The sequence below is a fragment of the Engraulis encrasicolus genome, chromosome 23, assembly GCF_034702125.1.
Source record: "Engraulis encrasicolus isolate BLACKSEA-1 chromosome 23, IST_EnEncr_1.0, whole genome shotgun sequence".
NCBI classification, from domain to species: Eukaryota; Metazoa; Chordata; class Actinopteri; order Clupeiformes; family Engraulidae; genus Engraulis; species Engraulis encrasicolus.
Window position 1 is genome coordinate 15,213,735 of NC_085879.1, and position 16,330 is coordinate 15,230,064.

The 16,330-nt window shown below is 42.6% G+C and overlaps 1 protein-coding gene across 1 annotated transcript in view; it reads right to left on the reverse strand.

Annotated features, from left to right (window-relative positions):
- LOC134440294 (organic cation/carnitine transporter 2-like) overlaps positions 1-16,330 on the reverse strand; it is a 69,099-nt gene that overhangs the window by 9,116 nt on the left and 43,653 nt on the right. The window contains exons 8-11 of the mRNA XM_063190313.1: positions 8,606-8,777; positions 4,709-4,812; positions 4,293-4,447; positions 3,962-4,133 (exon numbers count right to left, since the gene is read on the reverse strand). Of these exons, the coding sequence (XP_063046383.1) occupies positions 3,962-4,133; positions 4,293-4,447; positions 4,709-4,812; positions 8,606-8,777 (603 nt within the window). The remainder of the gene's footprint in view (positions 1-3,961; positions 4,134-4,292; positions 4,448-4,708; positions 4,813-8,605; positions 8,778-16,330) is intronic.

The window sequence follows — 16,330 nt, forward strand, 5'->3', positions numbered from 1 at the left end:
CTACTGTGGCTGCCAGTGCGATCAAACATGCACGTGATATAAAGATTTAATGTTTCATTTTCATTCTCGTCGAGTCTGTGATGCTAAAAAACAACCGACACGTCTAGTTTACTCTTTGTATTGAAGGCAGTTTCAGCGTGGAATGACATCGCGCAGACCGTGCTTCAAAACAGGGCATAAACAAGAATTAACTGCATCATGGCTGCGTCAAGCTCACTCTGTGGCACAAGTAGGAAGCATAACTGAGCCTTAAGCCTGCAGCACGAAGCTGTGACAACAACACCTCTCTGCTAAACGACCTGAACAGTTTCTTTGCCCGCTTTGAAGCACAAAAAACTCCCACACCCACAGAAAACTCCCCCTCCCCCCCATGATCAACCCCTTTACCTGTCCTCTGCCAGTGTTAAGAGGACACTGGCCACCATCAACCCACAGAAAACTCCCCCTCCCCCCCATGATCAACCCCTTTACCTGTCCTCTGCCAGTGTTAAGAGGACACTGGCCACCATCAACCCACGCAAAGCAGCTGGCCCAGACAACATACCAGGCCGAGTGTTGAAGGATTGTGCAGAAGAGCTGAAGGATGTCTTCACAGACATCTTTAACATCTCTCTGGAGCAAGCAGTCATCCCATCACTTTTCAAAGCTGCTACCATCATACCTGTGCCGAAGAAATCATCACCATCATGCTTCAATGACTACCGTCCTGTAGCACTGACGCCCATAATCATGAAGTGCTTCGAACGGCTAGTCCTGTCACACATCAAAGCCACCCTACCCCCCACCCTAGACCCCTACCAGTTCGCATACCGAGCCAAGCGATCCACGGAGGATGCAATTTGCTCTGCCCTCCATCCAGCCCTCACCCACTTGGACAATAAAGACTCATATGTGAGAATGCTGTTCATTGACTTCAGTTCAGCATTCAATACCATAATACCACAACAACTCATCAGAAAACTGGACAAACTAGGTTTCAGCACCTCCCTCTGCAACTGGCTGCTGGACTTCCTGATGCAAAGACCACAAGCAGTACGGGTAGGGAACAACACCTCAAGCACCCTGACCCAGAGCACGGGGGCTCCGCAAGGTTGTGTTCTCAGCCCCCTGCTGTTCACGCTGCTGACACACGACTGCACAACGACCCACAGCACTAACCATCTAGTGAAGTTTGCGGATGATACAACACTGGTGGGCCTCATCACCAAGGGCGATGAGACTCACTACAGAGAAGAAGTAGACCTGCTGGCCAGATGGTGCAAAGACAACAACCTCCTGCTGAATGTCAACAAGACCAAGGAGATTGTTGTCAACTTCCAAAGGGTCCAAAAACAACTGCCACCACTGACCATCGACGGCGATGCTGTGGAGAGAGTGAGCAGCACCAAGTTCCTTGGAGTGCACATCAGCGACGACCTCTCTTGGACCACCAACACTACATCACTGGCGAAGAAGGCCCATCAGCGTCTCTACTTCCTACGCAAACTAAAGAAGGCAAGTGCTACACCCTCCATCATGACAACATTCTACAGAGGAACCATAGAGAGCGTCGTGTCCAACTGCATCACAGTGTGGGGAGGAAGCTGCACGGAGAAAAACAGGAAGACACTCCAGCGTGTTGTGAACACAGCGAAGAAGATCATTGGAGTACCACTCCCCTCCCTGCAGGACATTTACACCACACGCCTCACCCGGAAAGCACTGATGATCATCAAAGACACAAGCCACCCTGCACACAAACTGTTCAGCCTCCTGCCCTCTGGAAAGAGATACAGGCGCCTCCGTTCCCGTACCACCAGGCTGGCGAGCAGCACAATGCACCAAGCGATCAAGATGCTGAACACTCAACCCACTCTCCCTCCACTGTCAGCCTCTAGCCAGCAAGGCCACTGACAACCCCCCCCCCATCCCCCACCACCATATCTGCGACTGAACATTCCACCTGCACTACTATACTTGTGACTGAACTTTCAACCTGCACTAACTCAAAACATGCGCGCACACGCACGCACGCACGCACGCACGCACGCACGCACGCACGCACGCACGCACGCACGCACGCACGCACGCACGCACGCACGCACACACACACACACACACACACACACACACACACACACACACACACACACACACACACACTGCACTTTCTGCACTAAACCCAAACATACACACACTGACACACACTGACACACACACACACACACACTCACACAGACACACGAACACACACACAGACGCACACCGCACCTTCTACCTGCACTAAACACATACACACACACACACACACACACACACACACACACACACACACACACACACACACACACACACACACACACACACACACACACACACACACACACAGCTGCCGGTGTACTTGACAGACCTTTTTAATATTTATTTTTCTTCAAAATGCTACTATTACCATGTCAGAACGCTATAAAGGACTTTTTTAGGAAAAGCACAAAAGCACAACAATACCTCTTAATGTATGTCCTCTACAAGTCTTCTGTTGTCCAGTCTTGCACTTTAAATGTCTGTATGAGCACTGTCTATGTCCATACTGTCTTAAGTCCATGTATAAGTACTGTCTATGTCTATACTGTCTATGTCCTTACCTAGATTAGTCTATGTCTGTATGGGAAAGCAAGAAATGTAATTTCAAATTCTTTGTATGACCAGTGCATGTAAAGAAATTGACAATTAAACCTACTTGACTTGACTTGACTTGACTTGATAGATAATGATAGCCTTATCCCGGGTGTTGTGTGGAACTCGATTTCATTGCACAGTTCTTTAATGAGTCATGATCGGCTTATCTGGGTGTGTTTGTGACATGAAAAACGACTATACTGTGTATTTATGTGACCAACTACACAGCTAACTTTCAGAAACAAAACTGGTTTGTCTCAGTTGATGCAATGTCTCGTCTGAACATCTGGATAAGACATTCAGTGACACACTGTTTTAAGCACATTCCATACCTGGCCAAATCTTCAATTAGCTAAATAAATTGAGACCATAACCCAACATAACCAATAGCCTATGTTGTATAATAAGTCATGTGATATTTCTGGCTAAGTTTCTGCCGAGATGTGAGGTTTGATGCTAGGGATTTCGAATTGTACCCGAATAGAAAATGCTGTTATCTCAGCTCTTTTTGCCACCCAGCATTTCTGGCGCATGTGCAGCTTTGCGCACAGCGTGTTTACAAGATTCGCCCATAGGCCTACAGTACACAATCCTCTGCAATCCTGCACCAATATACAATGGGCTGTATATACAATAGATGCAGCAATTACTTCCGACTTTCGTTTACAGAGATGTGAAACTCATTGAGTGGTCAGGCGTGTTCTCCAACATGCCCAGGAGTTAAATTCGGCTGTCAGGGGCTGAGCTGTTGCACATACATGTAGATCATGCTGCATTAGAATGTATCAACAGCAAACTTCTTTCAGCAATTAAAAAAGCATGCATCGCTGCAGTTAAGTTTTATCCTAAAATATATATATATTAATCCAGCATGATGTTTTGGTGCGCAAATATTAATTTAAATCTGAAATCCTCATCTGGGGCACTTGGCCTCTCAGCCACTCGTTTCTCATAATAATTGCAGGATGTGTGTGCATCACAGCTGTGGACATTGACATTGGTGATTAATTTCACTTCTTCTAAATGTTCAAAGTTTAAAGCCTGCTAGTCCAAGGAGCAGGACCAAATTAGCACAGATCAGGGAGGTGAAAAAGTCAGTTTCAGCCAGGATTGTATTGGTTGCATCTCTTTTACTGTATTTAAATGTACCAATGATTTGCATTGTAATTTACTGTACATATACTGTAGGCTACACTGTGTGTGTGTGTGTGTGTGTGTGTGTGTGTGTGTGTGTGTGTGTGTGTGTGTGTGTGTGTGTGTGTGTGTGTGTGTGTGTGTGTGTGTGTGTGTGTGTGTGTAGGCCTACCAACAGAGGGGCATATATAGAAATCCGACCAGAGAAAGTCCTATCTGCAGTGTCTTCCAATCCCGAATGAAGTATGCAAAGAGAGGCAGGATGGCATAGCCAGTTGCGAAGCACAGACTGGTCCCCAGGATTCCAAAACTCTCACGTGCCGATTTACTGAGGAGCTCTGAACCTAACAGCCAAAGAGGAAATACAAGGAATTAAAGAGTTTCACTTCATATTGTTCTTCATTTCCCAATACAAACATATATGATGAGAGAGAATCGCATCAGACTGCATCAGTGTGCCTGAAATGTTCTGATTCAACTGTGTTGGAGCAACTCAAACATACCCAGTACAAAGCAAACACAGCTACTAGCGGTCCACATCATTCCAAGAAGAAAGTAAACCACACAGAATATTTCCCAACTGTTAGAGAAAGCCAGGAGTAGGCAGATGAGAGTCTCCAGGGCCTTTGCGGAAATGAAAGTGATCTTCCTGCCAAACCTGGAAAGATAGGACCAAGGGATTGGTTCAATTCAAATGAAACAGGGGGTTATTTACCCTGTACAGTATCTCCAAAATACTATTGTGTCAACTATAATTTGTAGCATTTTCAGCTGAAAACCAATATAATTCTTTAATTCCTTAGTGTGGCTCGTGAATAGAGATACATACACTTGTAACACATGTTAAACGCACAGTATTTGTCAAAATGTGTGTGTACATGACTGAAAGTGTAAGCACAGTTTTCAGCATAAGCCTTACCTGTCTGACAAAAGTCCTGCACAAAAAGATCCAACTTGCATTCCAGTGAAAAACACAGTTAACGTAAAGGGAGCCTTCCATGCATCATCACACACCAGATTCCACTGTGGAAGACGACATGGAAATCAGTTTTGGGGAACAGACAAATAAGTGCACTAACAAATGTATGGTGAATCATGATGTGCATTATACATTTTTATTCCAAATGTCACCAGTAGTAGAGGTAAAGTTACATTTTCCATCAATACATTGCAAGGAGTTTGAGGCCATTCAGGCACCCCATATTGATAAATGTTTAAAATGCTTGAGTAAAATTCATTTTTTTCCTCCTCAAAAAGTGAAATAAATGAAAGGTTGCATGGCTTGGGTCATTCATGATTTTGTTGGGCCTTCCTAGAGCATCTTCCTTCATATAATTCCAATATGGAGGGTAGGTCACAGCCACAAATGTTCTGTGCTGTAGCCTACGCACCACTCTCTGAAGTGCCTTTCTGTTGTGACGAGAGCAGTTCCCATAATATAACTATATAATTATATAAGTATTATATATTATATATATATATATAACTATATATTACATACAGTTATATATATTATATATTATATATATATAATTATATAAGTTATATAATATATAACATCCGTTAATGGTTCCAGTTGATATGGTCTTAGTGGTGCCTCTGTAAAAAAGACCTAAGTATCTTGGGTTGCATATCAAACTTACTCAATTGTCTAAGGTGGTACAGATGTTGTTGGGATTTTGTGACAATGTGGTCAGTGTGACTGTCCTTGGTGAGGTCTTCTGAGATGGTAACACCAGGGAACTTGTAGTCTTTGACCCTCTACACTGCCTCCCCATTGATGGTAATGGCTTCAAATTTAGTACTTAGTTCTTTTGTCTTGGACACATTGAGAGATAGGTTGTTTCCCTGACACCACTTCATGAGGTTGTTGATCTCACTTCTGTAGGCTGTTTCATCATTGGTTGTGATCAAACCAATTACAGTGGTGTCATTCGCAAATTTTATGATGGTGTTAGAGTTGTGAATAGCCTAGGCCTGGACAATTTTTCGATTTCAATTTTAATCGCGATGTGAAATTTTTCTACGATTATAAATTAGACGTTCGATGCGCATTAAAAAAAAAAAAAACATCACCAAAGACCTGCAAATAGCTAATCATATCTAAACAGCGCTGCACGTAACCAATCAGTTGAAAGAGAGCCACGTCAAGTTAGGTTGTGGACACGCACTTGCAACACGGAGCAGGCAACGCTCTGTTGCAACATACATAAACACACGTATAGGGGCTAGCAGCAGCAGCAGCAGCAGCAGCCGTAGCAAGCCATCTCTCCGACCAAACCATCGTTATTACATTAGTTCCAAGACTTATGCAACAAGAACTCTATTGACAATTTAACAGAGAATGTAAGTTGCTATTATTGTGTTGTTACTGCGTTAACATAAACTTGTATATATGTTTTCTTTGAGATTATCCATTTTTTGTGTGCAGTTCTGTGCAGTTTGCCATTTTCCCTGGACCAGCTTTTACGGTGTCCATCCATTTGTCAGTTTGACGCAAGCTGTACCAACGCATTCAATTCATTTTCAATGAAATGCGGCAGATCGTTGTTACCGGACTCGCAAAGCATGTTGGGATTCCGGCACGGCGAGCGTGGGTCCGGTGGCACGTCAAAAGTTGAGCTCTCCTGAAAGTTATGCAAATTAGCAGCGGCTGACGGACTGCGTTACCCAATGACTGTTGAGCACATGAAGATGTCCAATGATACCTGTGGTCATCACAAAGGTGCATTTCCCTCCGTAAAAGTAGATGTTTGACATCTATCGAACTTTTGGATGTACAAAATATAGACTACAAGCATTTATGTTGCATGTGCTTATGATGCCTGAGTTCAAATGATTATGTTCGATTTCGACCATAAGCATAACAACACGAGGCCAAGCTGTGTGTGAAAAAAACACATGTGCCGAGTTTGGTAAGAGCATTTACAACTGTAATTTAAGGGCAGTTGGTTTGCTATATCGATAAAAACGGCTAGAAATGTAGATTGATATACTTCCTGTATATACTGTAACTCCCGGGCCACACGAGCTGTAGTAGCAGTGCGTCGACACTGGGGCATCCAGTAACGCTATAATGGATCTCTAGCCTTATTAAGTCCTTTCTACGTTGTAGGCATCATACCTTGCACCATTTTTCACAATCCATGTGTTGGATTCATGCCCTTCATGCCCCCCTCCCCCGGATTTTTTTTTTTTTTTTTTAAATAGGGATTTTATTCATATCATGATTAAAATTGAAATCGAAAATTTTGGGGAGAAATAATCGAAATCTAAGTTTTTCTCATATCGTCCAGGCCTAGAATAGCCACATAGTCATGCGTGTGGGGTTATCCCATCAGGTCCTGCTGCTTTCTGAATCTAAACTAGCTTGACAGATTTTGTGCCATTTTTTCCGCTATTGTTACGTCAATAGTATGCAATTTTTTAATGAATGCAGGGAGTCTCAGATGCAGAATTTCTCTGGCACGGCACTGTTCAGACCCCAACCACATATCTCTATAGACAATGAATGGTTTCCATTAGTATCTGTGTAGCTGAGCTGTGTATGCAGGCGGCGTATGGGCCCAAGACCTATTTACATACAATTTAACGTGGACCCAATTCTGGGCCTCCTGTCGCCCTGGGACAAGTCTGCCATTTGTCCCTGCCAGACAGCTTCCCTGGTCAGCAGTGGAGACGAGTGCCCATGGCTGGACTGGCCATCTGGCATACCGGGCATTTCCAGGTGGGCCCTGCACCCTCGTGTGCCCCTATTTTCAGAAATGTATATCTAATTTTTTTACATTTCTGAAAACAGGGGCCCATGAGGGTGCAGGGCCCACCGTTGAGTCAGTTCTGCACCGCTAATTATGAGGGGCCCCTTTAAGTCAAAAGTGCCCGGGCATTATTTCTCCCTCAGGCCAGCCTTGCGAGTGCCCTGAATGCTAATGGTGTCAGAGAATGTCCGTGAAGGCTGTTATGCAAGGTGTCAATTAGGTACACTAGCTGGGTTATAGGGTCAAGTGTCTTTCTCAGGGTCATCTTAACCCAGCGTAGATAGCGATAGAGGCAGTGTCCAGAGTCCATGAGCTTCAGGTTTTTGCTGATGTTAATGATTAATGTTTGTTCCGCATGTACAGTAATGTTTGATTTCCTCACCCAACTTTATCATTGTGTGATCAAGGATAGTGTTAATGAGCTTCTGTGATATTTCCTATACTAATATTAGACAGTGCGTGTAACATAAACATTTGAAAATGTGGTTTATTACCATTATAACCATTTGGATTGTGAGCAGTAACACCAACTGAACCCCAACTGTTGGTTTCTAACTACAGTTGGTTTCCCACTACATATAGTACCAGGTACTTTTCCTGTTTTTACTCTGACTTGCCAGGCTAGAGCACAGCATTATTACATCATCAGCATCAGAGTGATCTACCATTCATTTCAATGGGGACATTTTTTACTTTTTTGAAAAAGGAAAAGGAGGAGAAATGTGGAATGTATACATCTCTCCTTAAACGATCTTCGAGATCAAGTTATGAAACGATGATTGATGTGTTGCATAAAGAGACGAGTTCAGGAAGGAAGAGAAAAAAAACGCATAACAATTCAGCGCATGCTTCGAGTTTCATTTTAAAGTTGCTGTAAAGTTCCTGTTGATATACAACACGCAAAACCTTGATTCTGACATTTCTGCAGTCTCAAAATCTGCAGTCGCTAAATGCACACAACATTTCAGCAGAAAAATAATTAAGTATTCAACTTCCTATCATGTCCTCCAAAATGCCAGTGAAGCTGTGTGATTGGTCAGCTACACTTGTAGACTCACCTCAGTGACAATCGTTGACACATATCTCTCCTGGCTGAACACCCAGCCATCGACACAGCCCTCTGTGGCAAGGTCTTCTTGTTCAGCGTAGCGTCTGCAGCGACTCAGAATGATCTCCCCTTTCAGCTCCTCAGTCGGGATGGACAGATTGTAGCCCAGTCCTCCATAGCCACTGTTCAGGGATGAAACTCTGCAGTGATGGGGAGGAGTGTCTCCCAGGAAGACCATTGAAAGGGACATGTATCCAGTGGGAATGTAACTTAGACTCAAAATAATGAAAATCAGTCTCTGAAAACGACCCCATTCTCCCAAAAATGTGACCGTTTCCTCATAGTCCTTCATCATGCAATATCAATGAAAAAAATGGTCATATGACAGTAGAACCAACACACCTGGAGTATCCTCAGAAACTATGAAATGAAAAATAGCTGGCAGAGGGCAGCAAGAAGGGGTGGAGTTACAGTTGGTTTGGTATTATCAGGACTAAGATTTCACCACAGCCCTTTTAAAACGGCCTCACCACTTACTGTACTATAAAGCCCCATTTTACCGGCTCTCTGACTGCTGTTTCCCCAGAATTCCACTGGGGGCATCAGTGGAGACTAAAATGAATGGGGCCTTGTGGAGCTAGACTGTTAAAAGGGTCTATATTACCCTAATGTCTCGAGAGCGCTCAGATTTGAATGTATTTTTTGAGAGTTCAGCATGAGTTTTAGATCAAAGGTTTAATGAACGAGTGCATATGTCGCTTTGATTTTTTTACAAGAGGAATTTTGTTGCCCACAACTTGCTAACATTCTACTATGTGTATGACGTCACATAAAATCCCTTTTTCAGCAAACACATCGCTCCAAAAATCAAAAACTCAGCTGTTGCTATTTTCTATACATCCTCTTTGGAAAACCACATTCAAGAGATGACTAGAGAATATGTATAGGCCTATGTTGTGATAAGGGCACTTTGAGGGGTATTGCTCCATAGGACTTGCCTGGTTAAAGGATTTATCCGGAGTTGGAACAAGTTTGCCTGATTTTTGCATGTTTGGGATGAAATACAGTCACTCTAGAGCAAAATCAAGGCAAAAGGATGCGTTTTGAGAAAGTTTGATAATATCACGTTAGCCTCGTTAGCAGGGTTGGGGAGTAAAGGCTCAGTTATGCTTCCTACTTGTGCCACAGAGTGAGCTTGACGCAGCCATGATGCAGTTAATTCTTGTTTATGCCCTGTTTTGAAGCACGGTCTGCGCGATGTCATTCCACGCTGAAACTGCCTTCAATACAAAGAGTAAACTAGACGTGTCGGTTGTTTTTTTAGCATCACAGACTCGACGAGAATGAAAATGAAACATTAAATCTTTATATCACGTGCATGTTTGATCGCACTGGCAGCCACAGTAGTAGTTTGGAACAAAGAAGTGGCTCATTTGTCGAGTGGCTCATTTTCCTCGACCTCGGAACCACTGTTCAACTGTCCAAATAACTTCAGCGTCGTAACTTGCACGCGCATGTGTTGTCTTCGGTTCGTGTAAATAAATCAAACAACAAAGCACGGGCAACTTATTTAATGAAGAGCTCACAGTCCGTAGACCGACGAAGGTTAGAACAAGGAAGTAGCGCTTGTTCTCGACTCGAGGACAGAGCAGGCTGGTCGAGAGGACCAATCAGAGACCTATTTTCGCCCTTTCACGCCGTCGCTCCCTGCGTCGAGACACAATTTTGGGGAGGTGCCCCAGAGTACCTGCGTGATGGGGGGGGCTTCACTACGTTAACTGCGCGGCTCACTGCATCATGATGCAGTGACGCTGATCTCGAGGCATAAACCACCCTTAACGGATTACATGTAACGGCGTTACGGTAAAAGGATACAAAATAAAAGTAACTGTAATCCGTTACAGTACAAGAAAAAAACGATGTAATCAGATTACAGTTACATTCAATGAGAATGGGGATTACTTAACAGGATTGCAATTTGTGCGAGGTTGAGTCTTTGGCCCTTTTTATTTAATTAATTATTAACACACATGCTTAGCTGACAACCATTTAAACCCGGAGTAGACTGTTCATACATTACACTCGCATAGGCTACATTGCATCCAAACGCGCATACATTTTCAATCAAACCACACGAAATCCAAGTTTTGTCAACATCTGTTGTTTCTTTATTTTGTTTTGCCTAATTCCATTGTTTATCCTTATGAGTTAAAACGAGTGGGTTTTCAGTGTTTTAAGAGCACTTAGCAATGTTTCTTGAGCATTTGAAAGTTTCATGTCTTACCGGTCTCGCAGCACTTCCGTGTTTGGCAAAGTGTTGCGTGCTGGCGAGAGTGACGTTTTTATCATTGGGCACGTTCGCGTGTATGCGTCCTCTCGCCATCACATTGACGGTTAATCTCTAAAAACGTCATAATTATTGCCGTTTGCATGTTGACATGCATTTGTACTTGTTTGTTATTTTTAGATGCGTCCCAGCATCTCTATAAGAGGGTATGTCTGTCCGTCCATCTGAAACGCATTCTTCAAATTGTTCCCTCCTGTGTCCACAAGGTGGCAGTGTTGACTATTTGGCCCCGGAGCACGCAGCTGATTGCATTGCGAGACAAGTGCAGCGCCAGGAGAGAGGAGTGCACTGCAAGTGCTCGTACATTGACATACCCTCTTATAGAGATGCTGGGACGCATCTAAAAAGAAAAACATCATCTCCTGCGTTACTGCCGTATCTGTGTGCCTATCCGTAAGACCCTTGACACTCTATCAACATTTTAACATTTGGTTAAAAAAGTGTCCGTTCTCACAAATAAAATGTTTAACATGGGTCAATGCTCATTTAAACCTTAAGTAATCCAAAAGTAATCCAAAAGTAATCAGTTACGTTACTTTGTAAAAGTAATCCAAAAAGTTACAGTACAATTACATTTTAATCAAGGTAACTTGTAACTGTAACGGATTACATTTATAAAGTAACTTACCCAACACTGCTCGTTAGCCATATCAGCTATGCAATATGAAAGATGCGGGCATCGTTTTTCGGCGGTTACACACATTTCAAAAACACAACATTTTAAAGTCTTGCACAACTCAAAACAACGTCACACGTACCTCATAATATGTTGAGGGTATCCACACATAAACCGAAGTGTCCAAAGTCCTTCATGTATTCTTGAAAGGTCTGCAGAATGTGTTTTGTGAAGCTACTACCTTGAGAATTTCTAAATTACGGTCAAGACAACTATTTGACACTAAAGCCCACCAAGTAGATTGCCGAGTGCGTCGCACCATCAGCTGAGGTTACTCGCTATGGAAATAATTATAGCTGATGATGCGACGCACTCGGCAATCTACTTGGTGGACTTTAGTGTCAAATAGTTGTCTTGACCGTAATTTAGAAATTCTCAAGGTAGTAGCTTGAGTGTGACAGAGTGCTCTGTCTAGCTCCTCCGTACAGCACCTTGTTAATTGTATCTGGTCACTGGAACAGGGGTGCACACCTGTATTTAGCTGACTAGCGGCTGATACCATCCTTTTAACAAGCGTCAGTACATGAGAAGCACACACACACAGTCACTAACAATAACATTCATACACAACGGTAAACACAGACACGGCATCAAACATTAGTATTTACAAACATTTTAGCGCAATACACGCGACTTCAAACAAACATCCATTCACGCGAACACAAACACTGAAACTTTTCCCCGACTTCGGCTACACTCACGCGATAAATAGTAAACATACACTTACCAAGTAGCGCAGGTTAAATCCTGTATGTTATGAGCCCCCTTTCTTTGTGTTTTGTTAAGTTGTTCATTTTCGCCCAATAGTTTGAACTCCAGCAGCATTTGTTTGGGGAAGGTTTGTATGGTGTGCGCGCCGCCATGACAGGCAAACTCGAGCAGTGGGGCTGAGGGCTTGTTCAAGCACCTCAGCTCGGCGCAATCCCAGATAGCAGATATTTTGGCTTTGTTTTGGCAGATATCTGCAATTTATGGCTTCCTTTTGGCAAGCCATAAGCTTTTGGCAAAATTTTGGCATGGTTATGGTTGACCTGGGCGCCAGTGAATTGGGGCGTTCCTCTGGAAAGCAAAAAAAACAAAGATTTGGCTAAAATATGGGTTGTTTATGGCTTCCCACAACACATTAAAACGCGCGGACTGTGAATGAATGAGTTATGGCCAGGTTATGGCATGTTAATCTGAACCTCGGGTGGAGAGCGGGACAGCAACGTTCTACATTGGTGCGCTTACGGCAATCCAAAAGACTGCCAAAATCAACTGTCAAGAGAAACTCGTGCTTGCCTCACTTCAGTTTTCCCAGAGCCAGTGTGTGTCAGACTTCAGTTTATGCAGGTAAGTGCAGTTGACATGTTTTTATATTAAATACAACCGCCGATGACTTAAGAGATGAGGCATTTTGTGTTATCGGTTTTCATGTTGATTTCATAGGTCTGTGACCGTCGGTTGCCGTGTTATGCGCTGAAACTTCGATACCCTTTTAACAGGAGCTAAAACACAAATGTCTGTGACACACAACTGTGACATTTAATCTTAGTTGCTACCCTCATACTCAGTAACGGTTGATTAAGTGTTGTTCAGTGGTTGAAATTCACTTTCAGATATCAATGCCAAGGGAATTTCAATCAAAGAACAACAACACTAGCAATCCCAGCTTAACTGCCCAACGACAGCTAGCAAAAGCCGGGAGCTAGCTAACTCAGGCATGGAGCATCTTCTACCTATTGGCACAAAGCAGAGCACTATCTAGCAATATCTGTCTGTCACGGAAAGTGTTGGACTCACTGTAATTCTAGCCTACTACTGAAGCAATCGAGTGAATCTGCTTTTTTTCTACATTGTCTTTTCAGATGTGCTGCTGCTGAAGGCAGTCACCCGGTGGAGGAACTTGTTTTTTGACAGGCATACTACAGGTTGGTTCCACAATTTATTAACCTCCCTCTCTGGTCTAATCTTCGTTCGTTGTGAAAGTCCTTGCTTTTAATGTAACTGCTTTTAAGTATACGTCTGTATTGGGTAATGCAATGGTCGGTTTGTGTTTAAGCGCTGGCTATTTAACATGATCAGTTGTTAAGGCAGTGTGTATTGTTCAGCTATCAACAACAGGGGGTAAACCGTATACAGAAATGTGGCCCATGTAGGCCTAATCTTGCTCTAACATTTGTAATACCTCAACACAGAGAGTAGCTTACTAGAGGTGTCAAAGGTAAAAGTAGAAGTGAATTCCTGGTGAAATGTAAACAAACGCCTGCCCCCAGACCAGGATCTCGGAAAAGACTGAATAAGGGGAAAAAAAACACCTCAGATATGCCTACTGACAAGTCCAGGGTAGTGGGAGCATTACTAATTGGCAGAAAGCTTTAAAAATGGCACATGATATAACATAGTGACTAGTCTGTTTCACCAGTTATTCTACTGTAGGCACACCCAATGAGATAGATAGCCTACTGCTTTGTTGTTATTGAAAAACCTAAAAGCTAGGTTAAAAAAACCTCCAATTTGACCAGTACTCTGATCTTAGAATCAGTGGGCTACTATATACTCAAGTGCAAGTTATATGTTTTGGCAGGGTTTTGTTTGATTGAGTATTGTTTTTTTCCTATTCTTTTTCTCCCTTTTACTTTTGACAATTCCGTAGATGGTTGTACAATCTACTGTAGCCTACTACTCATGTCATTTAAAATGTATAAAATATGAAATAACATCTACATTCTCTTTTCAGATGCTGTGCTGCGAACGGACACTGCAGTCACCTGTGGGAGGGGTCAATCAAATCGGATCTCAAAAACAGGTACCAAATTTTAATAACACCCCTCCCCCCTCTCCCGTCTATTACTCTATTAATCAAGTGCATTTGTGCCGCCACTTGGCCAGGACACCCTTGTTAAAAGAGATTTTTAATCTCAACAGGTTTATTTTCCTGGTTAAATAAAGGTTAAATAAAATAAGAAAAAAAATGTAATGCCACTGTTTTCAAAGTTACTTTTGCATGTAGTAATTCAATTTGGTTTATCTTTTTATTCTTTCCTAGATGTCGCGAATCTGATCTGATCTACCTACCTCTATGTGGCAATAGAGTACCTGCTTTTACTGGCCAGGGGACCAAGATGAAAACAAGAGGCCTGTACCCAGACATCCAAGCACCCATCAAGTCACCCAGTCCACCACCTGCCGTGCAGCTATACCCATCCATCAAATCCAGCCACTTGCCCACCCTAACCAGTCACAGCATTTGGAGGCAATAAAGTATAATGAAATGTATTTAATTGTCTTGGTTTTTTTTCTAGATGCATAAATATTCCAGTTTCATTGTTGAAAATCACGCATTTATTAAATGTGCGATTTTCAACAATAAAACAGGAATATTTAGTGATCCCAAATGTAGCCATAATGGGGCCAAATGTCACTTATTTGTCTTATAAGTTTCTCTGTATACCGGTACTTACATTTTAAGTATACAGGGAAACTTACAAGACAAATAAGTGACATTTGGCCCCATTATGGCTACATTTGGGATCAATTATGGGTACATTATGGCAGTATTTAGGGTCATTTATGGCTGTTCTGGGAGAGTTATGGGTACATTATGGCTGAATTATGGGTACATTATGGCAGTATTTAGGCTCATTTATGGCAGTTATGGGTACTTTATGGCTGCATTTTGGCTGAAGGGTGGGGTCTGGAATTCCTTTTGGGGCCTTTAAGGCTGTACGTGGAAATCCCAAATAGGTTTTGGGTGAACTTTGGTCAATTTATGGCTGGGTTTGGTTGGTTTTGGCATGCCAAATTTGGGCCACTTTTGGCCCGGGGACTCAAACCGAAGCCAGCCAAAAGGCCAAGACACGATTTGGCCCAAAACTCTGCCAAAAACATTTTGCTATCTGGGATGCAGCGTGGGTACGGGGCAAACTATTTTCTACGGGGTTTTTGATGAAGTATTGAAATAATGTGCTTTACAAAGGGAATTGTGCAATGATAATGATGCATATGAAGTGTATTAATTTGCAACCAATTACTGAATGTAGAAGTAATGTGTTAAAGTGCCTATTAGTGATTATTGAGTTTAAATGTGAAGATAGTATGACCTGTGGGAGGGGTTGAGCATCTGAAATACTGGGCTGTGATCATTCTGAGAGAGAGAGAGAGTGAGCAGAAGCATTGAGTACCAGCTCAGGTAAACTGTTGTACTTCAGATTGTGGCTGTAAGTTGAATTTACCTTTTTGAGACTGAATTACTTTGGACATTATTTTTTGACTATTTTTAGTGATGGCATAATGAGGCCTCCTGAACCAATGAGGCTTTCAAGCCAAAAGGTTCACCAAAGGGTTCATTTCTCGAAGCCTCAACGAACAGTTCTCGCTGGCGCCATCTGCTGTGCAATGCAGCACGGCAGGCATTGATTTAATTTGACCTTTTTTCTTGTTTCTTGTTTTTTGTATCCGTTTCAATAAACGCGACGGGATGTGTGAATCATCATGTGTTTGAGTTGTGATTGTAAAATACTCAGATCAAGTTTAACAGGTGTGTGGAAATTAAAGGAAAGATACTGTGAAGATGAATTTTATGGGACACTCTAATAGGCTATTAAACAATTCGGTAACACTTTACAATAATGGTGCATGAATTATAACGGAATAATGTTGGAAGTAATGTATGATTTATGGTGAATTAACACATGATTTATGTACATAGTGATATTTAATCTATCATTAGT